This window comes from Stegostoma tigrinum, chromosome 2, assembly GCF_030684315.1.
Source record: "Stegostoma tigrinum isolate sSteTig4 chromosome 2, sSteTig4.hap1, whole genome shotgun sequence".
In the NCBI taxonomy this organism is placed as follows: Eukaryota; Metazoa; Chordata; class Chondrichthyes; order Orectolobiformes; family Stegostomatidae; genus Stegostoma; species Stegostoma tigrinum.
The window spans coordinates 146,141,247-146,164,865 of NC_081355.1; the positions used below are offsets into that span (position 1 = coordinate 146,141,247).

Sequence of the window (23,619 nt, forward strand, 5' to 3'; positions counted from 1 at the left end):
ACAGGGGTCCCCTGTGACCATTTCCCCCTCAAAGAGGTATACCCTTCTGGATACTACTGAGGGGGAATGGCCTCTTGGGGAAAAGTATCAGTAATAGCCAGATCAGTGGCACCATTGTACAGCAGGGAGGGTTGAAGTGTAGGTGAGTGATAGTGATGGGGCACTCTATAGTCAAGGGCACAGATAGGTATTTCCGTAGCTGCAAGTGAGATTCCAATACGGTGTGTTGCCTCTCTGGTGCCAGAGTCAAGAATGCTCCTGTTTGGGCTTAGGGTATTCTGAAGGAGGAGGGTCAGTAGCCAAAGGTTGCGGTCCTTATTGGTATTAACAACATAGGCAGAAAGTGGGATGAGGTCTCACAAAGAGTGTTCAACGAGTTAGATAGGAAGTTGAAAAGCAAGACTGCTGGACAGTAACCTTGGGATTCCTTCCTATACCACATGCCACTGGAGCTGGAAATCAGAAGACAGTACAGCTAAAGACCTGGCGATACAAGGGAGGGTTTCAGGTATATGGGTCATTGGGATCCCTGCTGGAGCAGGTAGGATCTGTACAAGAAAGATGAGTTGCACTTAAACTGGAGGAGCATCAGGATCCTATTGAGATTTACTAGTGCCACTTGGGAAGGTATAAACTAGTATGGCAGCAGGCAGGAACCAGAACAATAGATCAGCAAGTAAAATGACCAAGAAAGAGTCTGAGCTAAAGCCAGGAAGATTAGGAGGAAGCTTGAACAGGAAGCGGCTACTGAATACAGCAGCATTGGTGGTCTGAGATGTAGTAGGTTTAACAGAAGGGATGTGACAGATAAGGCAAAAAAACTTAGAGCTTGCACTGATACATATTACTACAATGTCATAGCTATTACAGAGAGTTTACCATTCTATCCATGTCTCTCATAAGTTTGCAGTCAGAGTCTTTTTCTGAGCGTACATGAGGACATAGTTTTAAAGTAAGAGCAGGTAAGTTTTTAAAGATGACATTTTGGGCCTAGACCCTTCATCAGAAAAGGGGGATGGGGAGAGGGTTCTGAAATAAATAGGGAGTGCAGTTTGATACCATTTGAGCAAAATCTCACTGCTTCATCCTAAAAAGGATTCTGAGAAGTAGTATTTATGATTATTTGGAAAAGCACAGTTTGATTAGAAATAGTCAGAATAGCTGTGATGGGCAGGTCATGCCTCACAAGCTTTATTGAATTTTTTGAGGATGTGACAAAACACATTGAAGGTACAACAGTGGATGTGGTGTACATGGATTTTAGCAAGGTGTTTGATAAGGTTCCACATGGTAGGCTCATTCAGAGAGTAAGGGGGCATGGGATCCAAGGAAATTTGGCTGTCTGGATACAGAATTGCCTATCCAATAGAAGATAGCAGGTGGTAGTTGATGGAAAGTAATCAGCCTGGAGCTCGGTGACCTGTGGTGTTCCGTAGGGAACTGTTCTGGGACCTCTGCTCTTTGTGATTTTTATAAATGACTCTGAGTCGGAAGTGGAAGGGTGGGTTGGTAAGTTTGCCAATGACACGAAGGTTGGTGGAGTTGTGGACAGCATGAAGGGCTGTTGCAGGTTGCAACAGGGCATTAACAGGATGGAGAGCTGGGCAAAGAAGTGGCAAATGGAATTCAACCCAGAAAAGTGTGAAGTGATTCAATTTGGAAGGTCGAATTTGAATGCAGAATATGGGGTTAATGGCAGGGTTTTGGCAGTGTGGAGGGAAAAAAGGATCTTGGAGTCCATGCCCACAGATCCCTCAAAGTTGCTACCCAAGTTGATTAGGGTTGTTAAGAAGGTGTACAGTGTGTTGGCTTTCATTGGCAGAGGAACTGAGTTTAAGAGCCACAAGGTTATGCCACAACTTTATAAAACCCTGGTTAGACTACACTTGAAATATTGCGTTCAATTCTGGATGCCTCATTATAGGAAGGATGTGAAAGCTTTAGAGAGGGTGAAAAGGAGATTTACCAGGATGCTGCCTGGACTGGATGGCAGGTCTTATGAAGAAAGGTTGAGGGAGCTAGGGCTTTTCTCATTGGAGTGAAGAAGAATGAGAGGTGACTTGATAAAGGTGTACAAGATGATGAGAGGTAACGATAGAGTGGAGAGCCAGAGACTTTTTCCCAGGGTGGAAATAACTATTATGAGGGGGCATAATTTTAAGGTAATTGGAGGAAGGTACGGGGAGATATCAGAGGTAGGTTCTTTACACAGAGAGTGGTCGGTGTGTGGAATACACTGCAAGCTGTGATAGTGGAGTCAGATCCTTAAGGGAAATTTAAGCGACTCTTGGACAGGCACATGGATGATAGTAAAATGTAGGGCACGCAGGGTAGATTGATCTTAATAGGATAACAGGTCAGCGCAACATTGTGGACCAAAGTGCCTATAAAGTGCTGTATTGTTCTATGTAACCTCCTGACTGAGGGGAGCTGTAGATGCAATGCAGTCCATTCTTCATCCAGATGAAGTTTCACTGCTTGGGGCAGTCTGGTATACTCCAGAGCATACCATATCATCTTAGCATGCTGTCGTCTCCACAACTGAAGCAGGTAGTGAGGGAATATGGTGGAGGCTGACAAACTGGGGGAGTGGGAACAATCTTTGGAGAAGGGGGAGGATATGGACATAGAGGCAAGAGCAGCATTTGTGCATGACACAGTGCAGCTACTTCTGATGCTACAAAGCAGACAGGACTTGACTGACATCCTGTTTCAGTAGATGAGATCTGGTCACAGTGTCCATTCATTGCCTTTAAATTGTTGATTTTTGACACGGTTTGTTTCTGTTCCAAGTTGCAAATGCAGCTTGAATCTGTTTGACTTCTGTTCACTTTTGGGATTAGTAAACAGAAGTGTTTTTTGAGGGTACCTAATGGTTTCTTTGTTCAGCAGGGGTTCATCGCATACAATGAGAAGATGCTGGGCTACAGTTGGCTTTGGAGAGAGGGTTGTAAGATGGAATGTGGCCAAGGACATACAAGCTGTGTACCCTGACAATTAAACAGAAATAGATATAATGTTGTACAGTTATATGTCTAAACAAGTGTCAGCTGTACCACCTTTGTGGATGTGAATTGTTGGTTTGCACCTGCTTGCCTTTAGGTTGCCAGTGAAGGCCAGCTCTGGGTTCTATGACTTAAAGGCTGAGGTTCAAAGATGGCACCTAGGCCAAGGATGCTGCCAGAAATGACAAGTAGAAAACTGGGCTAGCATCAGAGTAGAGGGAAGTGGTAGGTAGTTAACCAGAATAGTTTGGGACGATAGTGAGAGAAACCCTCCACAAAATTTGATGGAAATGCTAAGATTCAACTCTTGGGAGGTTGCCTGTCAGATCATATGGAACACAGAGAAAAACTAATCTGCAAGTCTGGACGAACGGAGCAGGGAGGATGAGTACTCATTGGAAAGACTAAAAACTCAAGAAATTGTTGCTGTTGCCAATATGGTGGTGTATAGTTCTAAGACCCTTGGTGAAAGGTATATTAAGTATATCTCTTCCATCTATCCAGTTTATTCAATGAGTACCTACTTGAGCCAGGTTGACCAAGAAGGTAGCCAGGTCAATGCATGCTTTCGCGTGATTGATCTCATCTCTTCCACAACAGTGCTGGGTGCAGCAAACTTAGCTGCCTCCCAGTATTTGCCGTCTATGGGGAACATGGAAAACCTCCATCAGAGTGAATGATTTCTGAAACCTCACCCTATTGGATTATAGGTAAATGTTGGCATGGAGGAGCTTATGTCACATTGCCACAAAGTAGTAGGCATGGGCCAAGATAGTGGCTATGAACAATTAAACAAGCACCAATATAAACAACGGCAAAACGGTTGTAAAACCTTGAGAGGCTGATAAGCATGTCCTTTAGATATAGCGAGAAGCCCTCCATTCACAGTTGGACTACGCTTGCCTTGGCCAATGCAAATGTATTTTATAGTTAAAGAACGCTGAAGTAGGTCAGCTACTTGTAAAGAAGGTCCAATACCACCACGTCAGGAAAATGTATCCATTTCTACCTAGCCACTTTAACCACATCCTGAGAACCAATAAAAAGGATTGTTCACTTTCAGTAGAGAAAAATCACTAGAGTAAACAAGAAAGAATTGACCACAGCCACCTGAAACCGTTGCAAGTTACATGTATACAAATGTTTTCCACTGATAGCAAGCTTTCTGATACTATATCCTCTAAATGAACTACTAATGGTGATTGAATTTTATGTTGTCTCTTTGGGAGAACATTACAAAGTGTTTTTTTCCAGAGAATAATCCACCAAAATTGGCATCCTGCTAAAGAAGGCAATATAAGATGGTAACTAAAAGCTTGGCCAAATCAGTAAATTTTAAGAAATGTCCTTAAGAAGAAGCAAAGATACAGAGTAAAGTTGCCCTTCAGAGAAAAGGCAATTCCAGATTTTAGGGTCTGAGTGAGCAGTGACTTGACTGATGTGAATCAGATTCTGAATGATCTTAGACAAGCCAAGCAATAGAAAGGATTTCTTGTGGGTGAGTCCACAAATAGAGGCATTTACTTTTACAATTGGTGATCGCTCTTTAGAACAGAGAAGAGATTATTTTTTAACTCTCAGACGTTTGTGCAACTTTGGAACTCTACCACAGAAGATGGTTGAAATGGGATCACTGAATTTTTTAAACTGGAGTTAGATAAATTCTTCTTAGGCAAAGGAATCAACAGTCAATCAGGAATAGTTGGAAATGTGGAGTCAATATACAATTAGCTCTGTCATAAATTTTGTGAATGATGTAGCAGGTTTGAGGGGTGAAATAGCCTACTCCTCCTCCTATTTTGTACATGCCATTGTACAGCCGCCAAAAGAGAACAAAGTTGAAGAAGAGCAGAGTTCTTGGAGGTCTATAAAGCCAATTTAGCAATTTGAATATAACATTGTGGAAGTGTAATGATGGAGAGTAAAAGTGGAAAGGTAGGAGTGAGACATGCAAGGAGATGGCTGCTATTAGAAAGGGGACTCTACTGATATTGGAGTAACGAGTAACTTCGGAAGAAGGGAGTAAGGCAGCATGATGCTTGATGTAATTCAGAAAATCTCACAATGATGGCTAAAGCAGCTGGGAGCTGCATGCATCTGGCACTGCACTCCATAAATGTAAGGCAGTGAGTGCTGGGAGGCATACCAGTTTCAGATGGAGTAAGCAATTTACTGGGATCAAGCTGAGGAGAGCAGATTGAAGGAGCAATAAGATTGAACAGATCAATTGTTGTCAAAGTTCCAGGGAGAACAGAGGGCTAAAGAAAGATGTTTGGGAGCTCCAAAGTTCTGTTTCATGAGGAGAGTTGTTTCCAAAGGCTGACACAGAAGGAATGAAAGTGATGAGGAATACAAGGAAGCAAAAGAGATAGCCTTGTCAGTGGTTGAGCCAATGGGAATAGAGACTGTGATGTTGGGATTTGAGGGATTGGCTGTGAATAAGCTTATAAGAGTTTATTTAAGAGCATGGTTAAAGGACAAGAGCTTGGCAATGAATGCGAGGGAAAGAAGTAAAGAAATGATGTGGAAATTGAAATCGCTAAGGTTGAGATGTTGCTTACTGAAGAGGATGAGGAAGGAAAACGGTGAGGAAATCTCAGGAGTGGCAAATTTTCTGTGTGACTTGAATAGAAAATTCAAGCTTAGCAGAAAATAGATTTCAGAGAGATGTTGGAGGGGAAAAATAAAGTGAGGTACTGAAATAAGGTGGAAGTGCCAGAAATGTTGTGGGTAGGCTAAAGACCAATTCACTACAACAGGGAGGCTTTGATAAAGTCCAAGTGATTACTGCCTGTGAGTCAAATTACCATCAAAGCCATGGTACCATTGCAATTATTGACATCAACGTCAAAGGACCTTGTTTGCTTATGAAGTAATATTCTGAAGGGAAATATAGAGAGATACGGTGTTTGTTGGTCCTCAGGAAGAGTCCATGTTCTCATCAGTGGATGACAAAAGGATGACATAATTTTCGATTCAAAATAAATCTATTGTGCAGCGGTTCAAAACTGGTTCTGTAGTTCACTTTCTTTAAATGATTTATCATTTATCAGCATCTCAATAATGATAAAATGAAAGTAAGGTCTCAGCAGCATTCTCAAATACAACAAAGGTGTCTTTTTCTCTTTTAAGAATTGCAATTTTAAATAGATCTGAAGGATTTAAATAGCTACTTTCAAAATTGGACACAAATTGCTTATGATAACATATCAGAGCAAAAATCATTAAGTTATCAGACTATACACAAATAGTCTAACATTTTCACAAGTATCAATTTAAAAGATTCAACCAAGTGTTCATAGGTGAAAGATTTCATATGATCTTTTAAAAATATATTTCATAATAGATAGCATTGACAAAACTATGTTTCATACAAACATAATGGTAGATGATTATAGCTTCAATATAAATGCTCTACTCGAACATGATTCATATTATCTACTGTAAACATGATTTTTAAAAAAAAATTGGCAATAATTGATAAACACAGATGAATGCAACAATCATTGGAAAGAACAAGTAAAATCATAAATAATTATTTAAATATGGTTATTTAGACAATTCTAAACAACTTGTGATGTCAGAGAATCATAGAACAAAATCTGAAGCTAAAATAGAAAAATATTTTATGATAAAATTACTATTGTAAATCATTATAATCAGCAAGTTGAGACACTGAGGTAAGGATCTGCCACCAGTTTCCTGCTTTTTCTGTGAAAATTGGAACTGTCAGCTTTTCCTGCTCCTGAGTAATGCTTTCAGTGGAAGGTATAATTCTTAAGTCAATCTTCATAAAACATTTCCGAAGGTTCCCTCCAAAAATCAACTCTCCATCTGCCACTGCTGTCCTGCAGAGCCATTACAAATTGCCATCATGATATATCCCTTGATGTCACCAGGATCTACCACTTGAAGACACTGTCCAGCTGACACTTGATATATGCAGTTATTTTCCTGTGAAAAAAATTTAGAAGTCACTTTCCAAACTTAGTTTCATTAGCAACGGCAGCATATTGTGAATAATAGAACTGTTCCATTGCTACACTGCACATAAATATAGCAAGGATGCTACGTACAGTGCCTATCCTTAATATGGAACCGTCCAAAAGATCAAATGAATATGCCCAAACCCTTGATAAACCATATGCTGAGAGACTGTTTCACCGGGCTGAAGTGTTTAGAACTAGAGGACTATAGCCATTTAAAACTGAGATGAGAAGAAATTTCTTTCCTCAAACAGTTGTGAATATTTGGAATTCTCTACACAAGATGGTTCTGGTTGATCAGTTGATAAGTATATTCAAGACTTGGGGATATAACTTTTTGGGTACTAAGACAAACAAGGAATAGGAAAAGAAGGTCAGCCATAGCCTTAAAGATCAAGGAGATCATCTTTGTGTTGAATCCCAGGAGATGAGAGAGATACTAAATGAATATTTCACATCAGTTTTTACTGTGGAGGAAGAACTGGAGTCCAGAGAATGCAGAGACATAAACTTTAACATTTTAAAAACAGTTCACATCACACAAGAGGATAGCGAGTTTTGAGAAGATTTGTAGCTCAGGTTGAGGTTCTGGATGTGAGATTGCTCGCTGAGCTGGAAGGTTAGTTTTCAGACGTTTCGTCACCATTCTAGGTAACATCATCAGTGAGCCTCCAACGAAGCGCTGGTGTTATGTCCCGCTTTCTATTTATCTGGTTAGGTTTCCTTGGGTTGGTGATGTCATTTCCTGTTCTTTTTCTCAGGGGATGGTAGATTGGCTCCAAATCAATGTGTATGTTGATGGAGTTCCGGTTGGAATGCCATGCTTCTAGGAATTCTCGTGCATGTCTCTGTTTGGCTTGTCCTAGGATGGATGTGTTGTCCCAATCAAAGTGGTGTCCTTCCTTATCTGCATGTAAGGATACGAGTGATAGTGGGTCATGTCGTTTTGTGGCTAGTCGATGTTCATGTATCCTGGTGGCTAGCTTCCTGGGATACATGAACATCAACTAGCCACAAAACGACATGACCCACTATCACTCGTATCCTTACACACAGATAAGGAAGGACACCACTTCGATTGGGACAACACATCCATCCTAGGACAAGCCAAACAGAGACATGCACGAGAATTCCTAGAAGCATGGCATTCCAGCCGGAACTCCATCAAAATACACATTGATTTGGAGCCAATCTACCATCCCCTGAGAAAAAGAACAGGAAATGACATCACCAACCCAAGGAAACCTAACCAGATAAATAGAAAGTGGGACATAACACCAGCGCTTCGTCGGAGGCTCACTGATGATGTTACCTAGGATGGTGACGAAACGTCTGAAAACTAACCTTCCAGCTCAGCGAGCAATCTCACATCCAGACACAAGAGGATGCTCAGGAGGTCTTGGAGAATATAAAGGCAGATAAATCTCCAGGAACTGATCTAATGTATCCGAAAATGTTGTGGGAAATAAGGAGAAAATTATGAGACTCTATGCAGAAATATTTGCAGAAATATATGACTACGGATGTGGTGCCTGATGACTGGAGGGTGGCTAATACTGTATCCTTGTTTAAGAAAGATCATAAGGAGAAACCAGGGAGCTATAGACCTGTGAGTCTGACTGTGGTTATGGGTAAATTGTTGGAGGCAAGTTTATAAAAGACAGGATTGATGAATACTTGGAGGGGCAAAAATTGATTAGGGATAGTCAGCATGGCTTTGTGCAAGGAAAATTGTGTCTCGAAAACTTGATTGAGTTTTTTTGAGGAAGTTACCAAAAAGTTTGATGATAGCAGAGCAGTATGTTGTGTTTATTTGGATTTTAGTAAAGCCTTTGACAAGGTTCTGCGTGGTAGACTAATTAATAAAGTTAGGTCACATGGGATTCAGGATGTGTTTGTTATTGGGGTATATAATTGGCTTAATGGCAGGAGAAAGAGAGTATTGCAGGGTTGCTTTTTAAACTGGAATCTTGTCACTACCAGTGTTCCGCAGGGATCAGTTCTGGGTCCTCTTTAGTTTGTCATTTACATAACTGATTTGGATGAGAATACAGAAGGCATCATTAGTAAGTTTGTGGAAGACACCAAAATTGGTGGCATTGTAGACAGTGAAGAAGGTTTTCTAAGATTACAATGGGATCTTGACCAAATGAATAAATGGGCTGAAAAATGACCAATGGAGTTTAATCTGGATAAAGGCATTTTAGTACAACAAACAAGGGTATGGTTTATATAATTAAATGTAGGGCCTTGGGTAGTGTTGTAGAATAGAGGGATCTAGAGATGTAGGTACAAAGTTCTTTAAAGTTTGCCTCACATACAGACAGGGTGATTAAAAAGGCTTGCCTTCATTGCTCAGTCCTTTGAGTATACGAGTTGGGATGTTATATTGGGCTTATATTAGATATTGGTGAGGCCTTTTCTGGAATACTATGTTCAGTTCTGTTTGTTCAGTTATGGAAAAGATATTATCAAGCTGGAGAAGGTTCAGACAGATTTACCAAGATGTTACTGGGTATAGAAGTTTAAGTTATAAAGAAAAGCTAGACAGGCGTGGACTTTATTCACTGGGGCATTGGAGTTTGAGAGGTGAATTAATAGAAGTACATAAAACAGTGAGAGGTATAGTTAGATAACACGGTGTGAAGCTGGATGAACACAGCAGGCCAAGCAGCTCAAACAGCAGGAAAATTTGACGTTTCGGGTCGAGACCCTTCTTCAGAAAAAGGTATAGTTAGAGTTGATAGTGGTTGACTTTTTCCTAAGGTGAGGAATTCCAAAGCTAGGGGGCACATTTTTAAGGTGAGAGGAGAGAGATTTAAAAAAGACATATGAGACAGGAGACAAATTTTTTACACAGAGGATGATCACAAGTGGAATGAACTTACTGAGGAAGTGGTGGATGCAGCTATAATTACAACATTTAGAAGATATTTGGATAGATATATAAATAGGAACAGTTTGGAGGTTTGAAGGAGCCGGCAGGTAGGACTAGTTTAGTTTGAGATTGTGTTCAGCATGGACAGGTTGGATCATTGTTTCCGAGCTGATTGACTCTCTGACTATAAATAGCAGATCAGGCTGTAGAGACACCACATGGTTTATGCCTGCTCCTTCTTATTTTTTGAAACAATTCTTTGAAAGAATTGGGAATACTAGTTCCTGTGCTGTGTGGTCTAGACAGTAATTCTAAATTCTTTTCCACTGCTGAATAAATTAATTTAAGCGCACTAAATGGCGAAGCACGTATCTTTAGTTAATTGACTGGGTTGAATTTAGACATTCTGCACTGCTTTTGGTTTCAGAGGACTACTGCTTTTTGTGGAAGAGGGTCGTGGATTTTCTCCACCATCTGGCCTGCTATTTGTAAGTGCAGCAAGATTTAGCACTACCAGATCACTCAAGAGCCCAAGAATATATGGTCGCCTCGAGTATGTCTCATTGTGGGGTGAGACTGGGGAGACCTGAAGTATGAACTAAATAATCTGTTTTGCTTTTAGTTCTGTAAGTACAACAGATAAGCAACAACAGAGCAAGAAACTCATGGAAATTAGAAAGATTCATTTTAGAACCACAAAGGGAGACTGCTGTCAAATTTCCTGCTTCCCCCTTTACTTGATTGGGACAAAAGAAGAAATGGTACAGATATGCAAGCAGGCAGTCATTTGTAATTGAAAGGATACAGGGTCAGAAACTCAGTTAACAGTTGGGGAAGGGGCTGGAGTTTTTGTCAGTGAGGTGGTTGAGCAATAACGGCAATGATCCTAGCCATTCTGATATCATCTGGAGCTAATGTTGAAAAACTGGGATAAGAGAGAGATGAGGTCAGAGATTGCAAGAGATGAGAAAGAAAAACTACAGCAAAGTGGCTAAAAAAAAACTTAACATGGTTGAACTGCAAAATCTTTTGTCATTTTTCATAGATAAGCTGCAGAGCTGGGCTGAGAGGTGGCAAATGGAGTTTAATGCAGACAAGTGTGAGGTGATGCACTTTGGCAGGAGTAACCAGAATGCAAAGTACTGGGCTAATGGTAAGATTCTTGATAGTGTAGATGAGCAGAGAGATCTCGGTGTCCATGTGCACAGATCCTTGAAAGTTGCCACCCAGGTTGACAGGGTTGTTAAGAAGGCATACAGTGTTTTAGCTTTTATTAATAGAGGGATCGAGTTCCAGAACCAAGAGGTTATGCTGCAGCTGTACAAAACTCTGGTGCGGCCGCACTTGGAGTATTACATACAGTTCTGGTCACCGCATTTATAAGAAGGATGTGGAAGCTTTGGAAAGGGTGCAGAGGAGATTTACTAGGATGTTGCCTGGTATGGAGAGAAGGTCTTATGAGGAAAGGCTGAGGGACTTGAGGCTGTTTTCATTAGAGAGAAGAAGGTTGAGAGGTGACTTAATTGAGACATATAAAATAATCAGAGAGTTAGATAGGGTGGATAGGGAGTGCCTTTTTCCTAGGATGGTGACGTCAAGCACAAGGGGGCTTTAAATTGAAGGGTGAAAGATATAGGACAGATGTCAGAGGTAGTTTCTTTACTCAGAGAGTAGTAAGGGAATGGAATGCTTTGCCTGCAACGGTAGTAGATTCGCCAACTTAAAGTACATTTAAGTCGTCATTGGACAAGCATATGGATGTACATGGAATAGTGTAGGTTAGATGGGCTTCAGGTTGGTATGACAGGTCAGCACAACATCAAAGGCCAAAGGGCCTGTACTGTGCTGTAATGTTCTATGTTCTATATCTTACAGTTCCCTGACATTATTGTACTCAAGTACCATCCAGAGATTACTCAACATCCAATGGTGTAAAAAATTTTTAAAAACAGTTCAGATGAACAATCACCTAATTGGATATGTTTTCAGCGACCTGCTGAGTTTGTTTTGGTTTCAGACTTCTAGCAGAATTTTGTTTTTGTTTAAAGAAAAGTAGTTGTTAATGTGTTAGGCCTGTCTTTGGCCATGCATTCAAGAATGTATCACAGTTGGCACAGTCTGATCAGTTTCAAACTACAACAGTCTTACCCCTAAAGTCCACTGTTGTGATCCCCCAGACCCGTGACACTTCATGAGACGTGGAGGATCTGATGAGCGAGTCTCTGCCACATCCAAGCAGAGAAGGTTGGCCAGAATCAGTTCATGTTCTTCATCATAAACCCAAATCTGTAAATATCACAGCAGTGATTGCAGGAAATGAAAAATTAACATACAGCATTGTTTTGAAATTTTGAGAGGAAACCAAACATTATATTCTGACTTCTAAATAAATTCTTAAAGTGCTTCTGTATTAGTACACATTATCTATACAGAAATATCTTTTACATTGTTCTATTGACAGCACCGGGGCTCTTTATTCAGAATTTCTCTTTTCTTTTCCTCCCTGCTAAATCATTTGCTTCCTCATGTAGCTGCTCATCAGTGGGGGCTTACAGGATGGTATGTTGTCTGATTACTATTAGCAATTGTACTCACGCACAGAGATTTCCTTGTCCCCACCCACTGCACCATCATTTACAAAAACAGAAACTTCTGGAGAAACTCAGCATCATTGTTGATTTGCTTCTGGCAGCAGGACAGAATGCTGGACAATTGGCCTTAGCATATCCTTAAGAACATAAGGAACAGGGAGCACATCATCTGGTCCTTCAAGGCTGCTCTGCCATTCAATGTGATCATGACTGATCTTGTGCTCTGAGTCCACTTTCCCACCCATTCCCATGTGCTTAGATTTCCTGAGAGACAAAAATCAACCTCAGCCATAAATATCAATGATGCAGGATATAGAACCTTCTAGATTAGAAAATACCAAAATTTCACAACGCTTTGAATGAAGAAATTCCTTGACATCTCAGTCCTAAATTATCAACCACTTATCATGAGACTGTGTTTCCCAGCCCCCTGAACTTGGATTCAAGTACCACTCCAGGACTAGAGGTAAAAAAGAATCAAGGCTGCCACTCCAATGCAGTGCTGAGGAACCAAGGTTCTGTCGGGAGTGCTAGTGTTTGGAAGAAACATTAGATAGAGGCCGCATCTGCCTGATGTGAAAATTCCACGACATTATTTTGAGGAAAAGCAGTCTTCCACTCTTCCAGTGGCTTGGACAAGATTATGCAGCCCCAAAGCTCTCAAAAGTGAGAGAGTACTGGCAGTGGGGTCACCATGCCTCAGGCAAGGGCAAAGGTTGAGATGGAGAACTCTTCCAGGTGAGGTCAGCAGGTTGAGGAACTGAAATTGTTGAGGGAATCGGTCTGCGGCAAACCAGCTGTCTAGTTAACTGAGCCATCCAGTAACATTCCAAAAAATAGATATCTAGTTATTATTGCATTGCTGTTTATGAGAGATTGGAGACTGTAAATTAGCTGCTACATTAGAACAGCAATAACACTTCCAAAAAAGTAGTTAACTGTGTGCAAAGCACTTTGTGAGGTGGAGTGGTCAAGAAAAGTATAAATGAAAGTCTTTATTTTCTTTGGTGCCTATCAATAGCCAATTTGTGTACCAGAATAACAATCAACTTAATAGCAGGGAAAAGCTCAGCCACTCTTTTAAACAACTGTCACTAAGTAATAACTGTAATCTGAGTCAAAGTGGAAGACTGAAAATGTACGCATAAGGAAACTGGCAAGCAAACTTAGCCTTTTCAGAAGGTCATATTGTATCCACGGTGTCTTGGATCCTCTTTAATTTAGAACAACACCTTTTAATTAGAGATAATGCTACAGAAAATTATCTTAAAACCTAAAGTAAAATCTCTGGCCATAAATCCAATATTCTAGGATGGTGACTTACTGAATTCTGCATATGATACTTCCACGGTTGCAAAGGATTGTAATCCTGGGGTTCCAAGCAATACTTGATTATATTCTAGCAATGCAACAATAGCTGTCAATGTCACCAGTATCTCTGAAATTTATGTCTTGTTACAGTATAGCCATGTCTGGTAAGCAGTTCAAACAGCATCATGTTACTCAGAGACATGCGGTGACATACAGCCCTGAGGCAGCTACTCAGTACAGAACACCATATCTAGATAGTTTCAGGCCTCTTGCAATATGGGCAATTGGGACAGGTGTAGGCCAGGTGCCCTTTGAGGATGCTCTGTCATTCAACTAAGTCATTCCTCAACACTATTTTCCAGCACTATCATTACATCCCTTGATGTCTAATATTCAGAAATCTATCTACCCTGGTCCTAAATGCCCTATCCATTGTTCTGAACCTGTGTTCTCGGTCTAGACCTCACTCCTGGTCAGAAGATCCTTCCTGTATCAACACTGTTGAGGTCTGTACGACCACTTCTCATTCTCGTCAACTCTGGTGAACATGGGTCCCTCTGCCCAACTCTTCTCAAAGAACAATACCCTGTCCCAGTAATCAGTCTGGTGAACCCTGTTTGCACTCTTACTATGGCAAATATATCCTTTCCTAGGTAAGTACCTGTACAGAATACTCCTGGCATATCTCACCAACATGCTATAGAATCCCAGCATGACATCTTTACTCTCACATTTTAGTCTTTTTGCAATAAAGGACAATATACCATTTGCTATCCTAAATGTTTGCTGTGCTTCAGTGATACATGAACAAGGAAATCCAGTTCTGCTTGGACAAGAACATTTCTCAGATTTCTCACAATTTAAGAAAAACTCAACTTTTCTGCTTTTCCTACTAAATGAAAATTTATCCATACTATATTCTATCTGCCATATTCATATCCATTTATTTCGCCTATCTAAATCCCCTACAAGTTTTTCTTTTGCATCCTCTTCACCGCTCTCATTTGCACCCAGTCTTCTAATGTAAGTAAACTTGGAAAGATTACATTTGGTACTAAATAAGTGCTGCTAATAGTATTTATCAGCTATCTCCTGTCAAACGTTACTGAACACTCTTACGGAATCACAATGATACAGCACAGAAAAGGGCGTTTAGTCAGCTGCACTTGTGCCAGTAGGTGTTCTTCAGAAGACATTCCTCCTTTCTCTCACTTCTTCCACTCAAGGGCAGTGTATGTAAATCTGAGTGTGCCTTCTACTGTCATCCTTTAAATTGCTGCAGTGGTGCTTTGAAACACCTGTCGTCTGTGCAGGCTGGCACTTATTTACTGATTATGTACCATGACATTTATACCAGCTCCTGTCAGTCATCACAGACTATTCACTTAGAAGACTTTACAGATATCTCAGTTGCTGAAACTAAGCCAGTTGAATTATTTGTTAATTGGAAATGTCAAATATTTTCCCTTGAAAAGAACTGTCATTTCTTATTCTGCAAATATTACATTTCATTTGCTGAAATAAAGTTGTAGATTTCAATGGAGGAAACTTACCCCTGACTCCAGAATCAAAATCCCAGAATTTAATGTGAAACAAAAACTTCCAGAAGCTGCTCACCTGATCTGGATCTGTTAAGTCACATTCCTTGAGCACCACTATTCCTGCTTTCTGGCTGGGATGGCTCTGGGCACTGATACACTTGGCTGTCTGCAGGTGCCGTATCTGCAAAGACGGTTACAACAGAAAATGATTTTTCAACACAACCGTCTTGTTACTCGTAATTTGCTCAATGCTTTAATATTCATAGAACTATACAGACTTTTTAGTTCTCAATCAAACCACTTGATCATTCAAATATGCTGGTGCTTATCCTCCACGTGCCTTTGCCCATCCTATTTCATACAACCTTATCTACATCTTCTATTGTTCTCAAGGTACTTAATTGGATACAACTAAAATACAATTAGGTTCTTCTTCTTTCTTAGGTAGCCCCTCGGGATATAAGGTGACTTGTTTCTACTCTGGTTTGATGGGTTCAGAGATGGCTTACAAGTCCAATAAGTGATCTGCAGACTCTGCAATATGTAGGTGAGTGTATGCTTGACAGAGGAGAGTTCTCTCAATGTGTTTGTTGTCTATCCCAAAATACTTTTACTGTATTGGTCAGTCACAAGACAAGGTCTTCCATAAATCTGTTTGATCTATCCAAGGATGCTTTGATGACATCTCTATAGAATTTGTTATCCTCCTGAGTCTCCTGCTGTGACCAAATTCAGAGTAGAACAATTGCTTCATGTGGTGTCAGGCATAACCATGACACAATGTGACATTCACCAAAGTTCTTCAGGCAGCTCCAACAAATTTTTAACACTACCATCTAGAAAGACAAGGGCAGCAGATACAGGGAACACCACTATTTAGAGCAGAGTTATAGGGCCAAACATTATGGAAACAGGGCCTTTGTTCCAAACTGGTCCATGCTGACCATGGTGCCCACCCAGCTAGTTTTAATTGCCTTGGTCCATATCCCTCTCAACCCTTCCCATCCATGTACCTATCCATTTTTTTAAATGTTGCGATTGTATCTGCCTCAACAACTTTCTCTAGGAGCCCATTCCATTTATGCACCACTTTCTGCATGAAGAAGTTGCCTCTCAGGTGCTGTTTAAATCTTTGCCCTCTCACCTTAACCCTATGCCCTCTATTTTTCAATTCCCCATCCCTAGGGAAAAGACTACCTACATTCATCCTATCTATGCCCCTCATGATTTTCTGCGCCTCAATAGATCACCCCTCATTCTCCTACATTCTAAGGAATAAAGTCCTATCCTGGCCTCTATTCCTAAACTTCCTGGCTCCACTCCAAGCTATTTACCATCCTGACATGAAAATATATTATCATTCCTTCAGTTTCACTGGATCAAGATTCTGGAACTTCCTCTGTTATACCAGTTTTGAATACCCATACCAAATGGATGGTAGCAGTTCAACAAGGTAGGTCACCAGTGCCTTTTCAAGGACAATTAGGGATTGGCAATGAACGATAGTCAAGCCAGAGAAAGCCACATTTTTAAAAAAAGGCCCCTTCAGCAAGGTGATTTTGAGTTATTGGTACATCAACACCAGACACATACACTTGGGAGAGGATATTGCTGTTGGACAGTTTCTTTTCCCGCCGAATATGGAGAATCTTGTGATTGCAATGCTGTTGGTACTTCTCCACTACCTGCTGTAGGTCATCCACATCTGCAAAGCATATAGGAGCACAGGGATCATTGCTGCCCAGTAAAGTCATGACTTTAGTCCTGGATTTGAGGATTTCTCGATGGAGAGAAGGCTAAGCTGACACATTGGAGATGATGAAGAAATTACTACTGAGTGCGAACATAAGTATCACCTGCATTCTGAATTCTCTGAAGTTGAAGGGGTCTTGGATTGAACAGAGAATTTCTGACAATTTTCCATCCGGTATCTACATTACCTCCATTCCTGTGAGTAATTTTCAATAGGTGAAGTGAAGGATTTCCACAAGGGTAATTGAGAAAAGGGTTGTTACAATGACACAACCTTGTTTGACCCCAATTTGCACAGTTTGCGGTCATGCCATTAGCGCAGATCACAGCATGTACATCATAGTGAAGTACAGAAAGGACAATAACAAATTTGAATGCAGACAAATTTTAGGAAATTACTATGTTCAACAATCTCTACAAGTTGTGGCAAGTTCCACATCGTAAACATATTCTGGACAAAGAGGTCTCTCTTGGGTTCCTTATTGGATTCATCCATCTAATAATTACATCCACTAGTTTTAGATTAGATCATTAGTGGAAACATATCTGTGTACCCTATCAAAATCTTTCAGTTTTCTCCTAATATCAAGAACTACTGTAACACATTCGGCCCATTCTGTCAGTGTTGACTTTCTGAATGAACATTTCACTTAGACCAGAAAGCTACAAGAGCAAAACTGAGCCAACTGGCCCACTGAATCTACTCCACCATTCAATTACTTAATGCCACTCTCCTTCCTTCTCCCTACAACCTGCACATTTTTCCTTTACAACACTTAACTCCATTTTGAATACTTTGATCAAATCTACCTCCACTGCGCTTTCAAGCAGTGCATTCCAGACACTAATCACTCCCTGCGTGGAAAAAGCTTTTTCTGATCCCTCATCATATCAAATCACTAAAAAATGAACAAAACCAGTCCCAGTGCAAAAATCATGAATTCCTAATAATTGACATCCAATTACCAGATTAGTCTATACTTAAGCCTACATAGTATCTCATCCCTTACAGTCAGTATTTAATACAACTTCTATCGAATTCCATAAACCTTAAACTTCAGCAGTGCTCTCCTGTGTGGTACCTTGTCAATGGTTTTATAACAGTCTACCACTCCAGGCATCCACTCTAATACCATGTCTACCGTCTCCTGTCAAGCAGAATAATTCTTCCTGAAATTTGGTTTACTGCTTTTAATTACTGCAAAGTAGTCCAGGTGAGCTATGTAAAAATTGGGGCGTTATTAATGGCATCATCTTTGGGGGCGGCATGGTGGCTCAATGGTTAGCATTGCTGCCTCACAGTGCCAGGGACTCGGGTTCAATTCCACCCTTGGGCAACCATCTGTGTGGAGTTTGCATGTTCTTCCCCTGTCTGCATGGGTTTCCTCTAGGCGCTCTGGTTTCCTCCCACAGTCCAAAGATGTGCATGCTAGGTGGATAGGCCATGCTAAATTGTTCATAGTGTTCAGGGATGTGTAGATTAGGTGGGTTAGTGCGGGCAGGGGGGGATTCTGGGTGGGATGCTCTGAGAGTCAGTGTGGACTTGTTGGGCCAAGGGGTCTGTTTCCACACTGTAGGGATTCTATTAAAGATTGCCAATTTTTTTTCTTGTCAGAGATATAAACCAGCAGTGGAGTTATAGGGTAATTACAATACAGAAAGAGATCATTTGGCTCATCAGGCCTAAGCTGGCTCCTCTGCAGAGAAATCTAGTCAATCCCATTCCACTGTAATATGTGCATAACCCTGCTAATTTATTTCCCTTAACTGCTCATCCAATTTCATTTTCAAACATTCATATCTCTGCTTCTACCACCTTCCTAAACAGCAGGATCTAGGTTATGACTACTTCCACACACATCACTCCCTGCATCACTTGCCAAAATCTTTAAATCTGTGTCCCCTAGTTCTTGTACAATCAGCTATTGAGATCATCTTTTCTTTGTCTATGGATATTCTGATGTTTTTATGATGTATCCAGGGCTTATGAAAATAATGCAGAGTGACTTGTAAACATGGTATAGGAAAAGTTGGAAGAACATTACAAGCTCGATCAAAAATGTAATGTGTAAAAAAGAAATGCGTAAACTTTGATAAGTTCTGACTCAGTGTCAATGTCTTTTGTTTGATGAAAGACTGTAGAAGCAAGCTTGTTGATGGATTTGCTTCTTGTGATATTTCAATCCCGTTAGTATGCAGTTCTGCAGTCTTTTGTCACTGCTGCAGCTTGAAATCAGATGGGCTTTTGATGCTACATGGGGTCAGAATGGGGCTATCACTGCTTTGGCTCTATTGTCATTTTTCAAAACATTTGAAACACTGTTTCTCAGAATTTTTTCTCATTATGATCCCTTTTCGGTGCTTGGAAAATTGCCACGACCCCAGACTAGCAGAAGCAGTGAGAAGGGTGGAAGGTGGCAACATGTGGGGGTAGGTGGGAAAAGGTTGAGACACCTTTGGCAGTGGACGGTGGGAAGTGGGTGAGAGACCTGCTAGTGTAGGAATTTGAGGAAGAGGTTTTAACCAAAAGGTAGACACCTTTCCACTAGGTTTTTCAGGAGAGGATTCAGGCCTGAGCAAGGATGAGCAAGGTAGGTCACTTCCATCATGAATGGAATTGTGAGATTTTAAAAGGACCAGCACTGGGTCACAGCTCCACAACAATCGTTGCTGCCTTGGAGATCACAATTCCAAATTTTGGGAGTTGGGTACCTGATCTGTAGTTTAGGGGCCTCGGTGTATTTTGTCATTAACTGTTCATGATCCCCATTGCTCAGGCCTCACTCCAACAGAGCTGCAACCAGTATAAGTGCAAATATGTTTACTCATTCCACATCTTATCATGAATGACATCCTAGCTGTATTTTGAACAGCTGTATACCAACTGTAAACACTGTGAATGCAATACGAATAGGAAAGGTTTAGAGAAATAATGGGTTAAACACAGGAAAATGGGACTGTATAGGAAACATGATCTGCATGGATGAGTTGGGCTGAAAGGCCTGTTTTCGTGCTGTATGATCTATGACTCGAGTCCAGATCATTTCTCAGCAAGTTTGGGCATAAACAGCAAGTAAAGATTATTTGGTTACATTCTAATCGTTTGAAAGAGTATTGCTAATATTAACTTTCTTGATGCCTATCAAATTAAATGAAAGGCTATAACACTTTGCTTCAAATGAGAAAACAATCCTAAAAAAGGCAGAAAGTCAATCATTTTTCTGATCTGCACCAGGAATTTACAAATTTAAATAAGTGTAATTAATTGGACTGGGGTATTGAGACTTCAATACCAGACAGAGCAGTCAGCCTCAGAGGGACAGTCTACGTTAGCAGTTAAGCATCAGAACACTTTGAATCAGCAAGCAGTGCCACAGGAGATCTGAAAGTTCATTTAAAATGCCTTATCCTTTTTTTAAAGATTTGAATCTAAATAACCTAAGTGCCTTTTTTCAAACATCAGATAAAGCAATTTCACAAAAAGGGCATGAGTGATACATTGGCTGTGAGATCTATTTGAGTGCAATATATATGAACTTTAAAAAATAATTTTTCCTTTCTATCTTGCCAACCCTCCTCTTCATAATAGCTTTTCATAATAGCTTTTGATACAGGCACATGGTTAAAAACATGGGGATTTCAGTATCTGAGCAGCTGCTTACACATGGATAACAGAAACACCTGCAAAATGTTGCAGTCACAGTGCCAAAAGATTTACATACGTTTGAGTCTTGGGTAACATTAAGGAACAGTGAAAAACCACGCAGGGAATAGAACAGGAGCAAATATTTTAATTAAGCTAAAGGTTACTTACTTCTCTGCAAAACAGTAGCAATTTTATGTCTCACGGGTTCTAAATTAATTGGAATATCATTACAGCAAATTAACTGTTCTTCAGTTATACTGACTCATGAAAAGATGGGTTTGTGGGGAAAAGAATATCTGCAAGTGTAATATACAACATTGAACAATACAGCACAAGAACAGACCCTTCAACCCACCATATCTGTGCCAAACATGGTGCTATTCTAAACTAATCCAATTTGCTTGCATACGGTCCACATCCCTCCATTCCCTGCCTGTTCATGTGTCTGACCATCTGCTTCCAACATACCCCCACACTAGCAGCACATTCCCAGGCATCTACACCCTCTGTGTAAAAAAAAAACTTGTTTACACATGTTCTTTAGTAGTAGAAGGGAGTTTCTCAAATTGGAGACCCGTAACCAGTGGTGTTCCGCAGGGATCTGTGCTGGGACCACTGTTGTTTGTGATATATGTAAATGATCTGGAGGAAGGTGTAGGTGGTCTGATCAGCAAGCTTGCTGATGACACTAAGATTGGTGGAGTAGCTGATAGTGAAGGGGACTGTCAGAAATTACAGCAGAATATAGATAGACTGGAGAGTTGGGCAGATAAATGGCAGATGGAGTTCAATCCGGGCAAATGCGAGGTGATGCATTTTGGAAGATCAAATTCAAGGGCGAACTATACAGTAAATGGAAAAGTCCTCGCAAAAATTGATGAACAGAGAGATCTGGGTGTTCAGGTCCATTGTTCCCTGAAGGTGACAACGCAGGTCAATAGGGTGGTCAAGAAGGCATATGGCATGCTTTCCTTCATTGGGCGGGGTATTGAGTACAAGAGTTGGCAGGTCATGTTGCAGTTGTATAGGACTTTGGTTCGGCCACATTTGGAGTACTGTGTACAGTTCTGGTTACCACATTACCAAAAGGATGTGGATGCTTTGGAGAGGGTGCAGAGGAGGTTCACCAGGATGTTGCCTGGTATGGAGGGTGCTAGCTATGAAGAGAGGTTGAATAGATTAGGATTATTTTCATTAGAAAGATGGAGATTGAGGGGGGACCTGATTGAGGTCTACAAAATCATGAGGGGTATAGACAGGGTGGATAGCAAAAAGCTTTTTCCCAGAGTGGGGGACTCAATTACGAGGGGTCATGAGTTCAAAGCGAGAGGAGGAAAGTTTAAGGGAGATATGCGTGGGAAGTTCTTTACACAGAGGGTGGTGGGTGCCTGGAACGCATTGCCAGCGGAGGTGGTAGACGCAGACACACTAGCGTCTTTTAAGATATATTTGGACAGGTAAATGGATGGGCAGGGAGCAAATGGACACAGACCGTTAGAAAATAGATGACAGGTTAGACAAAGGATCTTGATCGGCGTAGGCTTGGAGGGCCGAAGGGCCTGTTCCTGTGCTGTAGGTTTCTCTTCCTTTGTATCCTCCTTCTCACCTTAAACCTATGCCCCCTAGTATTTGATATTTCCACACTGACACTTCTATCAGGTCACACTCAGCCTTGGACACTCGAGTGAAAACAATCCAAGATTGTTCAACCTCTGCTTACAGCTAATACACTCTAATCCAGGCAATATTCTGATAAAGAGACAGTAGGAACTGCAATGCTGGAGAATCTGAGATAACAAGGTGCAGAGGTGGATGAGCACAGCAGGCCAAGCGGTATCAGAGGAACAGGAAGGCTGATGTTTCAGGCCTAGACTCCTCTTCAGAAATGGGGGAGGGCAAGGGGATTCTGAAATAAATAGGGGGAGAGGGGGAGGCGGACAGAAGATGGATAGAGGAGAAGATAGGTGGAGAGGAGACAGGTCAAAGAGGCGGGAATGGAGCCAGTGAAGGTGAGTATAGGTGGGGAGGTATGAGGAGATAGGTCAGTCCAGGGAGGACAGACAGGTCAAGGGGCAGGATGAGGTTAGTAGGTAGGAGATGGGGGTGGGGCTGGGAGGAAGGAGAGCTAGGGAGGCGGGGACGACCTGGGCTGTTTTTGGGATGCAGTGGGTGGAGGGGAAGAGCTGGGCTAGTTGTGTGGTGCAGTGGGAGGAGGGGACAAACTGAGCTGGTTTTGGGATGCGGTGGGGGAAGGGGAGATTTTGAAGCTGGTGAAGTCCACATTGATACCATTGGGCTGTAGGGTTCCCAAGCGGAATATGAGTTGCTGTTCCTGCAACCTTCAGGTGGCATCATTGTGGCACTGCAGGAGGCCCATGATGGACATGTCATCTGAGGAATGGGAGGGGGAGTGGAAATGGTTTGCGATTGGGAGATGCAGTTGTTTATTGCGAACCGAGCGGAGGTGCTCTGCAAAGCGGTCCCCAAGCCTCCGCTTGGTTTCCCCAATGTAGAGGAAGCCACACCGGGTACAATGGATGCAGTATACTACATTGGCAGATGTGCAGGTGAACCTCTGCTTAATATGGAAAGTCATCTTGGGGCCTGGGATAGGGGTGAGGGAGGTGTGGGGGCAATTGGGGCCATGCTACTTTCCATATTAAGCAGAGGTTCACCTGCACATCTGCCAATGTGGTATACTGCATCCATTGTACCCGGTGTGGCGTCCTCTACATTGGGGAAACCAAGCGGAGGCTTGGGGACCGCTTTGCAGAGCACCTCCGCTCGGTTCGCAATAAACAACTGCATCTCCCAATCGCAAACCATTTCCACTCCCCCTCCCATTCTTTAGATGACATGTCCATCATGGGCCTCCTGCAGTGCCACAAGGATGCCACCCGAAGGTTGCA

General features: G+C 41.5%; 1 protein-coding gene across 4 annotated transcripts in view; it reads right to left on the reverse strand.

Annotated features, from left to right (window-relative positions):
- Window positions 1-5,500: 5,500 nt before the first annotated feature.
- Window positions 5,501-23,619, reverse strand: part of galnt11 (UDP-N-acetyl-alpha-D-galactosamine:polypeptide N-acetylgalactosaminyltransferase 11 (GalNAc-T11)) — a 175,728-nt gene continuing 157,609 nt past the window's right edge. For 3 of the 4 annotated variants that reach the window (XM_048551074.2, XM_048551093.2, XM_048551084.2), the window contains 3 exons: window positions 15,389-15,493; window positions 12,018-12,155; window positions 5,505-6,959 (listed from right to left, as the gene is read on the reverse strand). In XM_048551074.2, the coding sequence (XP_048407031.1) occupies window positions 6,828-6,959; window positions 12,018-12,155; window positions 15,389-15,493 (375 nt within the window). In that variant the 3' untranslated portion in view covers window positions 5,505-6,827. Of the gene's footprint in view, window positions 6,960-12,017; window positions 12,156-15,388; window positions 15,494-23,619 lie in introns of all 4 variants that reach the window. The other variant, XM_048551106.2, reaches the window with a different exon arrangement.